The sequence below is a fragment of the Astyanax mexicanus genome, chromosome 19 (assembly GCF_023375975.1).
Source record: "Astyanax mexicanus isolate ESR-SI-001 chromosome 19, AstMex3_surface, whole genome shotgun sequence".
In the NCBI taxonomy this organism is placed as follows: Eukaryota; Metazoa; Chordata; class Actinopteri; order Characiformes; family Acestrorhamphidae; genus Astyanax; species Astyanax mexicanus.
The window spans coordinates 39,077,562-39,093,349 of NC_064426.1; the positions used below are offsets into that span (position 1 = coordinate 39,077,562).

General features: G+C 37.4%; 2 protein-coding genes across 4 annotated transcripts in view; one reads left to right on the forward strand and one right to left on the reverse strand.

Moving 5' to 3' along the window:
• The window catches only part of elof1 (elongation factor 1), a 515,825-nt gene that overhangs the window by 63,867 nt on the left and 436,170 nt on the right, over positions 1 to 15,788 (reverse strand). The gene's annotated exons all lie outside the window — the stretch shown is intronic.
• On the forward strand, positions 612 to 15,384 carry znf653 (zinc finger protein 653). Of its 3 annotated transcripts, none has more exons than XM_022664995.2 (10): positions 612 to 958; positions 2,031 to 2,071; positions 2,928 to 3,263; positions 4,705 to 5,225; positions 7,414 to 7,594; positions 8,642 to 8,720; positions 9,713 to 9,827; positions 10,903 to 11,017; positions 11,175 to 11,274; positions 13,982 to 15,384. In XM_022664995.2, exons 1-10 carry the CDS (start codon positions 642 to 644, stop codon positions 14,157 to 14,159), a joined length of 1,983 nt encoding a protein of 660 aa, XP_022520716.2. In that variant the 5' UTR covers positions 612 to 641; the 3' UTR covers positions 14,160 to 15,384. The 3 variants fall into 3 exon arrangements, with proteins under 3 accessions (XP_022520716.2, XP_022520717.2, XP_022520718.2); XM_022664996.2 differs by having other exon boundaries at positions 4,705 to 5,210; XM_022664997.2 differs by having other exon boundaries at positions 2,928 to 3,206.

A 15,788-nucleotide genomic window follows, 5' to 3' on the forward strand; every position in this document is an offset into this window, starting at 1 on the left:
GTTTCAAGTTAATAATTCGTATGTCCAACAAAAATAATAATAATAAACCTAAATAAAACAAACTAACAATAATTTGTTATTTGAGCATCTTTTTCGCATTTAAGCAATCCAACTAATCATTTAATTATCTTATTAATATCTGTAATTAATTCTTTGTAATAACGTGGATAATTTTATATGTGAGGTATTTGCGAGATATATGTAATCAAATAATAAAATAATAATAAAATAAGATTAATATCTGTATACTACTACAACTACTACTACTACTACTACTACTACTTATAATAATAATAATATCTGTTTAATAATGTGGATTTTATAATAAAACGTATGGTTAATATCTGTATAATAATGTGTACAGTTTAATATGTGAGGTTTTTGTAAGATATAATGTAATAATAATAATAATAATAATAATAATAATAATAATAATAATAATAATAATATGGTTAATATCTGTGTAATAATGTGGATATTTTAATAATAAAGTATGGTTAATATCTGTACCATAATGTGGATATTAAAATAATAAAATACGGGTAAAATATAGTTTAGTATGTGACGTTTAGAGCGCGCATGCGCAGATTTGGCTCATAAATCCCTTTAAGAAGAAACACAACAGCTGCAGCTGGGTAAAGATGGCGACTCAGTGTGGGGGTAAGGCGGACAGCCTGGGCTCCGGGAGCTCCAGCGGCTCCGGGGAGCAGATTAAAGCTATGCTGCGGCGCTGCAGGGGTCGGCCACGGCTGTCGGACTCGGACCGAGCCCAGAGGCGCCTCGAGTCGCGGAAGAAGTACGACGTTCGGCGGGTTTACCTCGGAGAGTCGCACCGGATCTGGAGCGACCTGCGGCGGCGGAGCAGCCTGAGCGACGCCGGACTCGCCGAGTACCTGATCCTGCTGAACTCCGCCTACGGAGAGCGGTACCAGCGGAGACACGCAGCGCACGGCCACCAGTACCTCTTTATTATCTGTTTATACCTGTGTTATGCTTGTTTATACCTGGGTATATCTGCTTGTACCTGCTTATATCTGCTTATATCTGTGTTATGCTTGTTTATACCTGTTTGTACCTGCCTATACCACATATTTATATTTACTTATCTGCTTTATATCATATATTTTTAAATCAGCCCTTACTAACATTAAATACGGGTTAAGTGCTATAAAACCTCTTAAGTGGATTGAGAGGTTTAACTAGCTAACTAATACAGGTGGTTTGCTACGCAGCCCCTAAGATGACATCATGTAAAACATACAAAAATCTTATTCCCATACCTTTTATAAGTCATGGCCATGCAATAATATCTTGTTCCCATGCATAAGGATCTTGTTCTTGTGCTTGTAATAAGTGGTGGCCATGTGTAGGTATTTTATTCCCACATTTTGTTTTCATAAGTTGTCACAACACATTAGTTTCTTGTCCCTATGCTTTAGTAATTCATGGCCACACATTAGGATCTTATTCCCACGCTTTAATAAGTCGTGGCCACTCTTTGGGATCTCGTTCCCACTGTGTAATAAGTTGTGGAAACATATTGGGATTTATTCTTACGCTTTAAAAAGTTGTGGCAAAGCACTAGTATCTCGTTTTCATGCTTTAAAAAGTTGTTGCTACACATCAGTATCTTGTTCCTTTGCTTTAATAAGTCGAGGCCACACATCTAGTTCCTGTGCCTTGATAAGTCGTAGCCGTGCATTGGGATCTCATTCTCACAACAAGTCGTGGCCATGCATTAGGATCTCGTTCCCACCCTTTAATAATAGTGGGCAGGCATTAGTATCTCGTTCCTGTGCTTTAATAAGCTGTGGCCATGCATTATTATTTTTTTTTTACATTACCTCCTCACCTTTACATCCTCACCTTAGAGGATCCGTAGTTTGCTGATTCCAACTGGTTGTAGATTTGCTTGAGATGCACTGATGTTGGAATTCTGGGCCGATTCTGATATCCGATATTACGATTATGGTTTATAGCAGAATATTTTATAGGTTTTATAACATCCTGTCCTCTCTTCTGATTGACAGGAAGAACAACATTCCAGAGCTGTGCAAAAATCAGAAGAAAGGTGAGTAAACTCAAATGCATGGTCACTATATTTTTTTGTGTATTAGTCCAAAGCGAGACTGTTAGACCGAAACCGTTAGACTTTTAGACTTTGAAAACTCTCTTTGTTAGGTGCCTTTCTCATTTATTTGATCCAAACTTTAGTAAAATCAGCACACTAGATAAACAGTGAAATGTATTGTGAGAAGTTCCAGCTTAACCAGTAGATTTAGTAAAGCTCTGTGTGTTTCCAGAGCCTGCTAGAGTAGTTAAACAAGGTCCTTCTTATTTTCAGTAATTTTATATCTCCCTCACATATAGCATTTTTTAGTTTTTCGTTCCACCCTTAGTTTGGCAGCAGTTACATTCAGTTTACAGTTTTACTCAGTGATAAAACTCTTGCATCCGGAATGCAATTGAAAAAACTGGAGGACCAGAGAGAGTTTTCTTTTTTTTTTTTTTTGGCTTTCTGGGTCACATGAAATCTTGTTCAGTAGCTCCTCCATTTCCACTTGCTGTTGTGTTTTACGTGTATCTCCGTGGAAATGTGTGCCCAAAGTGTAAATATGGTGCACGGCAGTGGACAAATAGCTGTTTTATTAAACGTGAGGAAACTAAATCAGACATGTGGATCCGGACGGGACTAAAATTACCGGCGGATCAAGAAAGAGTTCAGCGAAAAACAGTAGATAATTCAGCCTGTAATTTTTTTTCAGAGGACGTCTGAGAAAAACACATGTTCGTTCTGGACAGGAATAAAATCACAGAGGACTCCCAAGTAAAAGAGAAAATTATCCCAGGACCCCCTGAGAAACTAATCCCATCCAGAAAGGGCTTCTGACTCTCTTTTTGACTCTGTCATTCGTTTCCTTGTGTAGGAAAGAAGGTGGCCGTCACCAGCCTGCACAGTTTAGTGAGCTGGTACCAGGAGCACTGCCAGACCTGTCCTCATGAGCCTGAACTGCGAGCTGTGGAGCCGACGCTGGGTCTGTCCACCTCTGTTCTCTGGCAGTGTGAAGCTGAGCATTCCTTCATACAGCACATCTCGTGGCCTGCGGGAGGTGCTAGTGAATCAGAGGAGGAGGAGGAGGAGGAAGAGGAGGATGAAGCTACAGAGGAGCCGGAGAAAAACAGAGCTGCTGAGACACCCACAACAGGTGTGCGCATCAACACAAGGGCTAGCCGAAGAGCTGTGAACCAAACTCAGCTGACAGGTGTGGATAAATCATACTGTATATCATACATACTACAATATAGATCAAATTTTGGTGATTTGTTCATAACCTTTCCCTTTCCTCTCTGATTGAGAAATAAAGGGTTGATTTATGTAAATGAGTTCTATATTAAATGATTAACATGCATTATTCCATGGTTAGTTCTGACCCTGCAATGTGATTGGCTAAAAACATTCCATTGGTGCCAGTATTACACAATAATCAATGATTTAACAGGTCAGTTTCATCTACTGGGAAGCATTGGACATGTTCAGGTAGCTGCTCCCTTGAAATAGCAATCAAAACACACCTGGCTCTTAATGAGAATTAGTATATGCCTTTTACATGCTTCAAGCCGTGCAAGTTGTACTTTTTTACGATAGCAAAGACACACTGACGCACCCCTAAATCAAGCTGCGTGGTGCACAGTTGACGACAAAAATGTTGAATATCATTGAAAAGTTATTTTATTTCAGTAATTCAGGTCAAAATGTGAAACTCATATATAGATGTATTACACATAGAGTGATGTATTTTAGATGTTTATTTATCGTATTGTTAATGATTATTATGGATTAAAGCCAAAGGAATGCCAAAAATCAGTGTCTCACAAAATTAGAATATTACTATATATAAGACCAATTGGTACTTTTGTCAGTGTGGGCAGTGTGCCAAGTCCTGCTGGAAAATGAAATCCTCTTTTATCTCCATAAAAGTTGATAAGCAGAGGGAAGCATGAAGTGCTGTAAGGTTTTCTGGGAAAACACTCCAGTGACTTTGGAATTGATATAAAACTTATAATAATATATGCGTTTCAATTTTTAACTTTTTAAACTGAGCGTTTTAAACTGAATTACTGAAATAAAGTAACTTTTTAATGATACTCTTAATTTTTTTGAAATTCACTACAGGGTTCATACAATCACGAAAAACCTGGAAAAGTCATGGATTTTAAAAATAGCTATTTCCAGGCCTGGATAAGTTTTGAAAAAATAAAAATACCCAGAAAGTTTTGGAAAAGTCATGGAAATTTGCTCTAAAAGTATTTGTGTTTCTGTTTGTTGATGGAGAAAAAATGTTCTGAGCTAACAAATACATCAGCTCAGAGTTAATTAAATAATTTAGCCCTACAAATTTGGGTTCTCAGGATCTGACACACATTTTATTATTATAAAATTATAAGTCAACATTTTATCTGCTTCATTTTAGGCCTAGTATATTCAATTTGAATTATAGTTTTAATAGATTTTTAGTTTTAGTGTCCATGTCTTGAAGGCATGGAAAAGTCATGAAAAAATCATGGAAATTTAATGAACCCTGTCATTAGTAGATTGCTAAAAATATGAAACAATGTAAAGGAATCATATACTATTTAAACATGTATTGTATTTAGGATGTGTCAAAAGGGTCAATCTTTAGCACTTTTCTCTCATTTGTCCAGATGCAGCAGAAGAGTTGGAGAGCGCCACAACGCAAGTATCAGAAGTGTCCCATCAGATGTCCTCCACAGCTCTCGCTCAGCTCCCAGGAGCTCCCTCCTCGCTGGGGAACCAGGCCTCGTGGGAAGTAGGGGTGGGACCAGAGGGGGAGCCGATCATGTCCGAGTCGGGAAACGAAGCCTCAGCTCAGGACTTGACAATAGAGAGCTTTCCTACAGAAGAGGCAATCGATCTGAAGACTGAAGGTAGAGGGAGGGGCGGAGTCAAGACTGAGAATTACGAGTGTGTGGTGGTCTCTGCGTCTTTGATGGAAAACGTAGAGGAGGGTTCAGACCATGAAAGAAGGTGTGTGGAGGTGGGCGGAGCTCACACTCTCTCGGAAGGTGTCGTTCGTGCACCGATGGCAGTAGCCCCGGTGCAGGGAGAGCTGTACGAGACCCAGACACTACAGAACATGGTGGGCACCTGTGACCTGCCGGGCCAGCGGGCCACACTGGAGGCATCTCAGGTTGGTGACTTAAAGGTATCATTCTGCTAAAATGCATTTTTTCTTGTTCTTTTTTGAAAAACTATAGGTCTCTCTGAGTTGTGTATCCTCCTGAGACCCGAACGTTTGCTTGGTGTGCATTTTTAATTTATCATATCTACGTGGGATCAGCAGAACTGAACAAGTTAAAAACTAAAATTTGTCTTAGTACAGAAAGTCTACAGTAAGTAAATAAACTAGTTTCAAACGTAAAATTGGAGGATTTTTTACCTGGCCCATGTTTCTGTCTGGACTGGCTGTAGGCTGGGATTCCCGCCATCTTATTTTTAATCAATTGAGAGTACTGTTGCCATGCAACCACCAGATGGTACAGGCAGTGTCTCCATATGAGGACAAAGGGTTAATGTTTTTTAAAAATGTAGAATCATGATGCAGAAACGTAATGTCCTCATAAGAGGACAAAGGGGCTCAAGAGGATATGTATATGATGCTGCACATGAAACTGTTTCTCAGCCTCCACTGTCTGCAGTAGCTAGTAAAAAAAAAAAATCCTCAGAAATACGTCAACCAGTGAGTTCAGGGCATCGCCCACAGGCAGAGCTGAACCCGGGCTACAGCATTAGAGCAATATTAGAGCAATATTAGAGCTATAGCTAAGGTTTACTCTGTTTACAGCTTCTATTTACAGAGCTGGTTAGCGTTAGCTATCTTGTGTAAGTAACTATAGGTTTAAATTAGAGATGGAACCGATCCTATACAACAGTGGCGTGCAGTGAATATAGTGGGTACCCCTTCTATAATCACTCATTTGTATGTCTACAGTACGCCAGTCCAGTCAAAACATTAAGTACACACAAAAACTCACCAGTCAGGCAGCCTATTATTGTGAATTAGTTTCACATTGAAGGACAGCCTTTAAAAAGGCCTTTTAATATAACATAACAAAATATCTGTCTCATTTGCAGCCGCAGTTCCATGATGGTTAATTAACTATTGAATTAATCCAGCATGAGCTCTTTTTATGACTCAGCAATGCGTAACACCTTCAACACAGCGCTGCTGAGAAGGGGTTAGACAGCCATGGCCCCGCCCCCGTAGTGAAAATCATGAATCTGATTGGTTAGACTGTCTTTCGACTTGGCTAGTAGGTTCATTACTACACCCTTCTCAAAATCAGGAGAAGGGGCAGGCAGTCACGCGGGGGCAGAAGCCATTTTAAAAAGCTTTGATTGGTTAAAACCACTTTCAGTCAGATAAGAGTCCTGTAGCAACTAAAAAACACAGACTATGCTTTAAATTAGTTGTTGTTTTTTTATTGTAGTTAATTTATAAAATAGATTCTTACACTTACAATAGCTAAGATATATATTTCCTGATTGAAAATTATGTAAATATTTGCATGCGTTTATTATCACCCCTACTCTGAAGGGTTAGAAGGGCCTTACTGCACACCACTGCGATACAATATTGGTATCAGGGCCAATACTGACTTAATTTAACGAATCAAATATCCACCCTCAGCAGCTTCAATCTGTAAAATTTAGCTGTTTGTCTACAAAAAATGTCGATTGTCTGGAGAGTTTTCACTTTGGAAACGCTGAACAGCAAACCAGCTACGTGTAAAATTTGTGAAGTCAGCATAGAGGGGTAAACAGATTAACACATAATTTAACACGGCTATAATAATGCTGTTTTCTCTCTGCCACGCACACAAAACAATATTCTATTATTTTATAATATAAATCTACATTGACATTAAATCCAAGTTACTAAAATAAGTAACTTTTTTTTTATATCTATTTGATTTATGTCACATGCAATCCTTAAACACTAAAATAAACATGAAAAAGTGTTCAAAATTACATACAAGAAATAGCTCTTTTAATATGTTACTTTGGCTCTAGTGCTGTTTTTTTTTCCAGGGCAGGGCTAAGCTATTGTTTCATTGTTTTATAAACTTTTTCTTTGGCTCGTTTATAGTCTATTCTGATTAAATACGGGTCTTATTAATGTTATGTGCAACAAAACCTTTGAAAAAACAAGAAAATGCATGATTTCCATTGCAAAAGATGCAGGGTCTGAAAGGAAGAAAAAAAACTGGTATTAATTAAATTGGGTCTTTTTTTAGTATCACTTGCATTTTATTTAATAATTATCATATTGATAGACTTAAACACTTTTTTTGGCTTTTTTTACCTCACTGTTGTTCTGCTTTTTTTTCTAGCTGATCATCATCACAGGACCCAGTTATGAAGCTCTAACCTCTGAAGGCATCCAGCTCAACGTGGGAGGTGGAGGTGTGGAGGAGGTCACCTGCACAGTTATTGATGGAGTGGCTTACAACCAATTGTGCCAATCAGGAGCCGTTCTCCAGAGCAGCGTCCCAGAGACTGATAACATCATAGGTGAGATAAAAGCACTGTGCTTTTATTTACTGTAAAATAGGCCCAGGTCATGGATTATTTTCTGAAATCAGATGGGAACACTCTTAATTTAAATCAATGGAAAGAAAGGTGGGTTTATAGGTTTATATTATAGAGAAAATAGCAGCAAAGCTAAACCTAACCACTGATTTATTTAAAGAAAGGTGGAAACCATTAATAACATACGTGGAACTGACATTATAGCCTGTAATATTGTGTTTATGCGTGTGCAGATAGGTAGATACGTGTACATGTGTGTATATCGTTGATGTCCAATGAAAAACAAGCATCTCTAAAATGGCCACTTTAGAGGAGAGAGAAAAAACATTCTAAAAAATTAATTCAATGTAAAAACAGTTTATTTCAGGTCATTTTGGAGAATGTATATTGATTTATTCATTGGGAAATTTTGGCACTTTTTTTTTTTTTTTTTTTTTTTTTAACTTGTTGTTTTTCATTGGATAGCGACAATACATACATGGGTATGTATACATGTAACTATATAGATAATTTTAATATATGTATTTTTTATTTATTTGTTGTTTTTTTTATCCCTCCAAGCTGTAGAGGAAAGTTTTTCTAAAATCTCTGCCTACCAAGATGTTCTTGTTGTTTATGTTCAGTTGTTCATTCTGTTGTATCGAAATGCTATTTATGGCTAAGGGCCCAATATTGTGGCTTTTGTATGTAAACAGAATATTTTTATTTAAGCAATAAAAGATAATATTGTTCAAAAATAAAAATTATGTGCTGAAATAACCTTAGTCTGCAAAAAGGGGGCAGCAAATTCACATTACATTAAACATTGTGCATTGACCACAGCTTTCTGTAATATAATGCATGAATCTCTGCATAGATCAGGACTAGTACTCCCAGTGCTAAGCATGAACACCAGAAGCAGCAGATCTGCAGTACAGTACAAGCGCACTGCTATTCTATTGTCTACTGTATTTTACTCAGTATGTATATAGAAAAAAACCCCAAAAAACAGCATATTTTGATTGTCAAATTAATATTACTGTTTTTCAGACCTGAGTGAGAAGCAGCAGTTGTTGGAGCCGAATGACGAATCGCACAATCAGAAAGATCTGCAGCGTTCTCCCAACAGGTGTGTTTAGAGTACGAGTCACTGACTGGATTTAGCTGGAAGGATGGGCAATATAGTGTGATTTTCATTATATTATCTTAATAAGTTCCTTATTTTTCTATCTGTGGGTGATGCTGTCTTTAAATAGCTGTTATTTTTGCATTATAAAGACAATATTCCGTTTTTCTTAAGACAGAACTTTATATAGTAGATATTTAAACGTAAAAAAAATAAATAAATAAACGTAAGGAATGTAAAATAACTGGACACCGCACACAGAGGAATTTCTCCACTGTCATTGTTTTGTCCGTGTTAAAGCTTTTCAGTCCATCAGCCAGAAAAAAACAAAATTGTATGTTGGGCAGGGATGGGACGATTTAACGATGACAGCCCTAATATGCAGCTATGGAAAAAAATTAAGAGACCACTTTAGTTTTTGAATCAGTTTCTCCGATTTTGCTATTTATAGGTTTAAGTTTGAGTAAAATGAACATTGTTGTTTTATTCTATAAACTACAGACAACATTTCTCCCAAATTCCAAATAAAAATATTGTCATTTAGAGCATTTACTTACAGAAAATTCAGAGAAATGGCTGAAATAACAAAAGCTTTCAGACCTCAAATAATGCAAAGAAAACAAGTTCATATTCATAAAGTTTTAAGAGTTCAGAAATCAATATTTGGTGAAATAACCCTGGTTGGTTTTTAATCACAGTTTTCATGCATCTTGGCATCATGTTCTCCTCCACCAGTCTTACACACTGCTTTTGGATAACTTTATGCTGCTTTACTCCTGGTGCAACAATTTAAGCAGTTCAGTTTGGTTTGATGGTTTGTGATCATCCATCTTCCTCTTGATTATATTCCAGAGGTTTTTAATTTGGTAAAATCAAAGAATTTCATCATTTTTAAGAGGTCTCTTATTTTTTCCCCAGAGCTGTATATGTGAGAAAAGATTTTTAATATTGCATAGATTCTGATTCTGAAGATTCTGTGTTCCTGGACATTTCAGATCTTCTAAGAGAAGTCGACGGGGGCCAGTGATCGAGGCAGACGGCATGCTGAAGATGTTTCACTGTCCGTATGAAGGCTGCAGTCAGGTGTATGTAGCAATCAGCAGCTTCCAGGTGAGTCCTACACACACCTGAACAGACGACCTGAGAACTGAATAAAGCCGAGCATCAGTAGTGATTAACTCTACTTACTCCATCATGTTTATCATTTTTTAGATTTATCAAATAGCATTTTGTATCCGGATAGTGTTTGAATACACTGTTTTGTTTTACAGTACAGTATTGTTGTACAGTATTTTGTTTACACTTGTATAGGGTTGCAGCAACTAATGGCAACAAGTTAATTTTGTTCCCTCTCTTTCTGTGTTCCTGGAGTAGTTAATCAATGTGCGTGTCATTTTTAGTAAATTTATATCTCGCTTACATTTAGCAAGTTTTACGTTCCACCCTAACTTTTGTTGGCAGTTACATTCAGAGTAAAAGAATATCAGTCGTAACCTTTTAAATAATAAATGTAAAGCCTATTTCAAGGTCTTTTCTGACTCTTTTATTGACTCTGACGTTTAGTGGAAGTGTTTGAGAATCACAACCAAGCGTACATTTTATTTACACTGTATATTTTATATGTATACTGATGTTTTATATCTGATTGCTGACATGAATACTTCCCAGTATGTTTTCTTAACAAGTAGAGCCCATTAACTTGAGAGAAATTGGTGTGGACACTTTGTTTAAATTAATATTGTGTTTTTTATTTATTCAGGATATTTAAACATTATTTATGTTACAATTTCAGTATCTGAAGTTCTTCATTTTAATTCAAAGAGCAATGCACTTTAAAAGGTTATGAATGCATTATTACGCTATTATATTATCATAATAAATAATATGGCATAACAGTAAAATATCATATGAATGTTTACATCTGGCTTTTTTTAAGCTAGTTAGGTAAAAGCTGAGCGTAATCTGATTAATAAAAACGCATGTTTTACCAACTAATAGATTTAAATGATATGAAGTTGGAACACGAACGGCGTAGCTTATGTTTCAGTCAATTCAGTGGGTTTTTCTCATGCAAATGTGATGTAAATCAGTTTATAATTAAAGCAGCATTACCACAGACACAGACAGTGTAAAAATTGTTTCAATAGTTAATTAATGGAGCTGTGCTGTGGTCTTTCTCCTGCAGAACCATGTAAATCTGGTGCACAGGAAAGGCAGGACGAAGGTGTGTCCGCATCCCGGCTGCGGGAAGAAGTTCTACCTTTCTAACCACCTACATCGTCACATGATCATCCACTCAGGTACACACAGGCTAGTAGCACCACACCTGTAAAAATATCAATATGTGTAAAACGTATACAAAAAATATATTAAAAGGAATATTTAAGCCTTTTAGAAGTTGAAAACCTCTCACTGTTCTGTGTCTGTCTGTCTGTCTGTCTGTCTGTCTGTTTTCAGGAGTGCGAGACTTTATATGTGAGACCTGTGGCAAGTCCTTCAAACGTAAGAATCATTTAGAGGTGCACAGACGCACTCACACAGGAGAGACGCCGTTACAGTGAGTCTGGCTTTAATTCCACTTTAAAAATCCAAGAAGCTTGAGCTCTCAGATAACTGTAACCAAGGTTTTAGTCTTTAAAGGAGAACTCTGGTGTAAAATGGACTTTTGTTGTAGTAAAACATGATAAAAGTTCTTACCTTTGATGAATAGCACACCTCTGTTCTCCTGCAGCGTTCCGAGTAGGGGTGTGCCATATCGTATTGTGCCATATCGTATTGTATCGAACGAGATAATATCGTCAAATTTTTTTAATATCGTGACCGATATAATACCCTAAAATATCGTGCCATATCACCATATGGATATATGGAGATATTTGGAGTGCATTATTATTATTACTATCATGACATTCTGGATCAATGACTTCTGTTACAAATCTGATAAAATTCTTGTATTTTTTAATATCTGTTAGGCGTGTGCAATATTATATTGTATGTAATACTTTTTTTTTTTTTTTTGCAGTGTATAGTGTATTTTTGAATTTTTTTTTTTTACATTGTCATATCGCCAAGAGTATCGTTATCGGGAAAATACCATGAAATATCGTGATATTATTTTAGGGCCATATCGCCCACCCCTAGTTTTGAGATCCAGAAATTTTAACAGTTTTTCCAAACACACTTCAGACTGGGAGACACGAGGCTTAATTTACCCTGATAAATCACTTTTTACACCGTTATCCAGCTCAAAGTAGCTCCACACCTCCTTGCTAGAATCTGGAGAGCTCTGACATTTCAAACGAGGCATTAATAACTTAAAAAGTGCAGAAGAAGCTTATTAAAAACCACTGTTTACATCCCATAACACTGTTGATTTTGTGGAAAATGTAAGGGTTTTTTGTGCCTCATAGTCCAACAAATATGGTAATATTATTGTTTTCTAAACTGTCCTCATAATCAGATCAGCTTATAAAAGAACTCCTCTCAGCACAGCAAACTAAAGACTTTTAGTTTGAAACTTTTTCTTTTTTGCAACTGGACTCTCTCTGGACACTCCCTGGACACACCCCCATCTCTGCAGACACGCTCTCAGAGATGCCCTTTTACATTACATTGCTAAATTTAAATTAGTATATAACTGTGAATTTGTACTTCCTGTATGGCTGACATCAGTTATCCTCACTTTATGCATCAACTGCTTTTCATTGTCTACTGTGTTCAACTGCACTACCTCTATTCTCTATTACACACACACACACACACACACACACACACTAAAGACTGTACTTTTATACTTTATATTTTATTGTATTGCATTCTTATTAGTGGCGTCAATTGATTTAAATTTTTAATCCGATTAATCACCACAAAATTCTATGATTAACTGCGATTAATCGCATTTTTTTTTCTTCAGATGCAAATTTTTGTAGTGGATATTCAAATGTAAATAGAAAAAAAGGAAAATGCAATTATATGTAAGTTATATTAGTTTGGTCAATTAAAATAATTTTATATACTTGTAGGTTTGAGGGAAGATAAAATCAGTGTAGGAAGCTGGAATAAAGAATGCATGATAAATTGGATTGTGAATGTTTCAGCTGGGTTGTGAGAATTTCTAAATTCAAACTTAATTTGATGAGTATAAAAATCTGTCACACACACACACACACACACACCCACACAGAAAGAGAGAGAGCGAAAGAGAGAAAAAAAAGGATGAGAGCGAAAGACAAAAAAGAGAGAGAAATAGAGAAAAAGAGAGCGAGAAAGAGTGACAAAGAGCACAAAAGAGAGCGAACGAAAAAGAGACCGAAATATAGAGCGAGAGAGAGCAAGCAAAAAATTTAGAGAAAAAGAGAGTGAAAAAGAGCAAGAAAGAGTGAGAGCGAACGAAAAGGAGAGCTAGCGAAAGAGAGAAAATTAGAGCGAGCGAAAAAGCGTGAGAAAAAGAGAGAAAGCGAAAAGCGAGAGAAAAAGAGAGCGAAAAATAGAGCGAGCGAAAGAGTGAAAAAGGGAGAGCAAAAAAGAGAGAGTGAACGAAAAAAGAGAGAAATAGAGAAAAAGTGAGCGAAAAAGAGCAAGAAAGAGTGAACGAACGAAAAAGAGAGCTAGCGAAAGAGAGCGAAAATTAGAGCGAGCGAGAAAGCGAAAAGCGAGCGAAAAAGAGAGCGAACGAGAGCGAGAAAAAAATAGAGCGAGCGAAAGAGAGTGAAAAAGGGAGAGCAAAAAAGTGAGTGAGAGAGTGAACGAAAAAGAGTGAAAAAAGAGAGAGCGAGAGAAAAAGAGAGAAATGGAGAAAAAAAAAGTGAGAAAGAGCATGAAAAAGAGTGAGAGAGAGCGAATGAAAAAGAGAGCGAAAGAGAGAGCGAAAAAAGAGAACGGACGGGTCTCAGCTGGAAGTTCAGAGCGCGCCGTTCAGTCGTTCAGCCAGAAAGCAGGTCAGTGTGTTGGTCGGGGGCGGGGCAGATTACGGAGGAAGTAGGGGGTCAAACTTGGTGCCTTAATTAACTTGCGTACAAAAAAATAGTAATGCCCTACTGACTCCAACATAACAGCAGTGTGTTAACGCTTTATCGTGGACAGCCCTAATTCTTATATATTATCTTATCTTGTCTTTGTAAATTTTGTCACTATGTATACCTGCTGCTGGATGTCCAGAATTTCCCCTCGGGGATCAATAAAGTGTATCCACCTATCCATCTATCCACCTATCCATCTATCCATCTATCTATCTATCTATCTAAATGCTGGATTTGTGTCTGCAGGTGTGAAATCTGTGGTTATCAGTGTCGGCAGCGCGCCTCCCTCAACTGGCACATGAAGAAGCACACCCCCGAGGCGCACTACAACTACACCTGCGAACACTGCGGCAAGCGCTTCGAGAAGCTCGACAGCGTCAAATTCCACAAACTCAAGAGCCACCCGGACAAACAGACTACCTGAGAGCGAGGTTTATCTGGAAGACGGATATCTATATAGAAACGGCTTTGCTGCACATGGCGGGCGACGGGTATGGGGAATGGCTTCTGCTGGCCAGCACTGGTTTAAACTAGTGGACTAGTCGTGGTGTTGGTGGTCAGAGTTTCCTGTTTGTGCTCTTAGTTTTGTGTGTGTTAACAGTTTAAACATGCTAATGGCTGTTTCTCCAGCCTGAGTGTTGGCTTAAACAGGAGGTGGTGCCAGAGGAGATGTGCAAGAGGAAAATGAGCTGGACCAGAACCAGGAAAACGTGAAGGTAGAGTGTAGAACCTGCAAATATCGGCATAAGGAGGATATGAAGTGAGTGGAGGGATTAACAGAGTTAATGAGTGAGTGTGTTTACATGCACTTTAATATCTGTTAATAGTCTGATTACTGCAGTTCTCTGATTGATTATTGAGAGTTATTTAAGTACTCGGGTAAACAGTGTTCTTCAAATTAAGAAATCTGATAAATAGAGCTGGATTTTAGCTCTGTAATCATATTTCTGAGATAATGTAAACTAACCTAACCAGATTATGCTGCAATGTCTCAGTCTGTGCATGAGTGAAAACAGAGCCGTGGAAATGGAAATGGAAATAAAAGATCATTCAGAACCGGCCTGTTCTCAGGGTTAGGAGACTGTGCGAATAAAATGCTTCTGTCTGACCCAACCTTTTTTATTTTGTTTATGTATACTATTTAATATTATATTATAGATATAATAAGGTGATCTAATAAATATATTTGTATTTAGATATCACGTATAATGAATGTACAATGAGTTATAATCTGCTTTACTTTCATGTTTCTTCCATTTTCTTCTTTTTATAAGTATATGATTGATTTAAAACAAAAAAAAACTTCTGGTTTTCAGACCAGCACTATTTCGTTCAGTTAAAATGGACTCGGATTGGTTCATTTTCACTCTTGATGTGGTTCGTTTCAGCAGGTGTGAAATCAATGATCGTCATTCTGATTTAGACCCAAAACAGCCACACCGAGACCTTTGAGAGGAGGTGGTTTGCTTGTGGTGAGAATGCGATCTGGCCTAAATCCGACCCAAATGTTAAAAATACTATTTTAATTTAATACTTTTAATATTTTAACAGCAGTAGCCAGAAAATTACTGTAGCTATAAACCAACACTGTCTTGCTTGTGCTGCTGCTCCATGTGCAATAAGCTGTTTCACACGGAATTCTGTGTCTGCGTTTACTGCGCGGACATACCATTAAAAAACAGTGCCAGATTGATCTTTCCAAAATGCAAACAGCGCCATCATGTGGAATTTTGCTGCGTTTAGGTTTGTGCCTGTGTGAAAACAAACCAAACCGAGGGGGAAATGCTCCAAGTAAACTCATAAACTGATGCGGAAAAGAGAAACGACCTACAGGTGTGAAAACATCCTTTTGACTTTGACTTTGACTCAACTGCTTATGCCGGATTCACACTACACCACTTTTTTGAGTCGTCAGATTTCTGTGCTAATCACACTACACGACTGGCTGTTCTGTAATATCAATTCTTGCCTTTCACACTACGTTTTTTTTTTTTTTAATTTTGGGAAATCGCAGACTAGTCTGGCTGCTCTCGGGAAAAACAAGGATTATTAG

What these genes read in the sequence shown, in the direction of transcription:
- znf653 (XM_022664995.2), top strand. Translation starts at nt 642, where the DNA reads ATGGCGACTCAGTGTGGGGGTAAGGCGGACAGCCTGGGCTCCGGGAGC. An exon ending in CTCAGGTTGGTGACTTAAAG is followed by an intron (nt 5,226 to 7,413) that starts GTATCATTCTGC and finishes TTTTTTTTCTAG; the next exon opens with CTGATCATCATCACAGGACC. An exon ending in AGAGACTGATAACATCATAG is followed by an intron (nt 7,595 to 8,641) that starts GTGAGATAAAAG and finishes ACTGTTTTTCAG; the next exon opens with ACCTGAGTGAGAAGCAGCAG.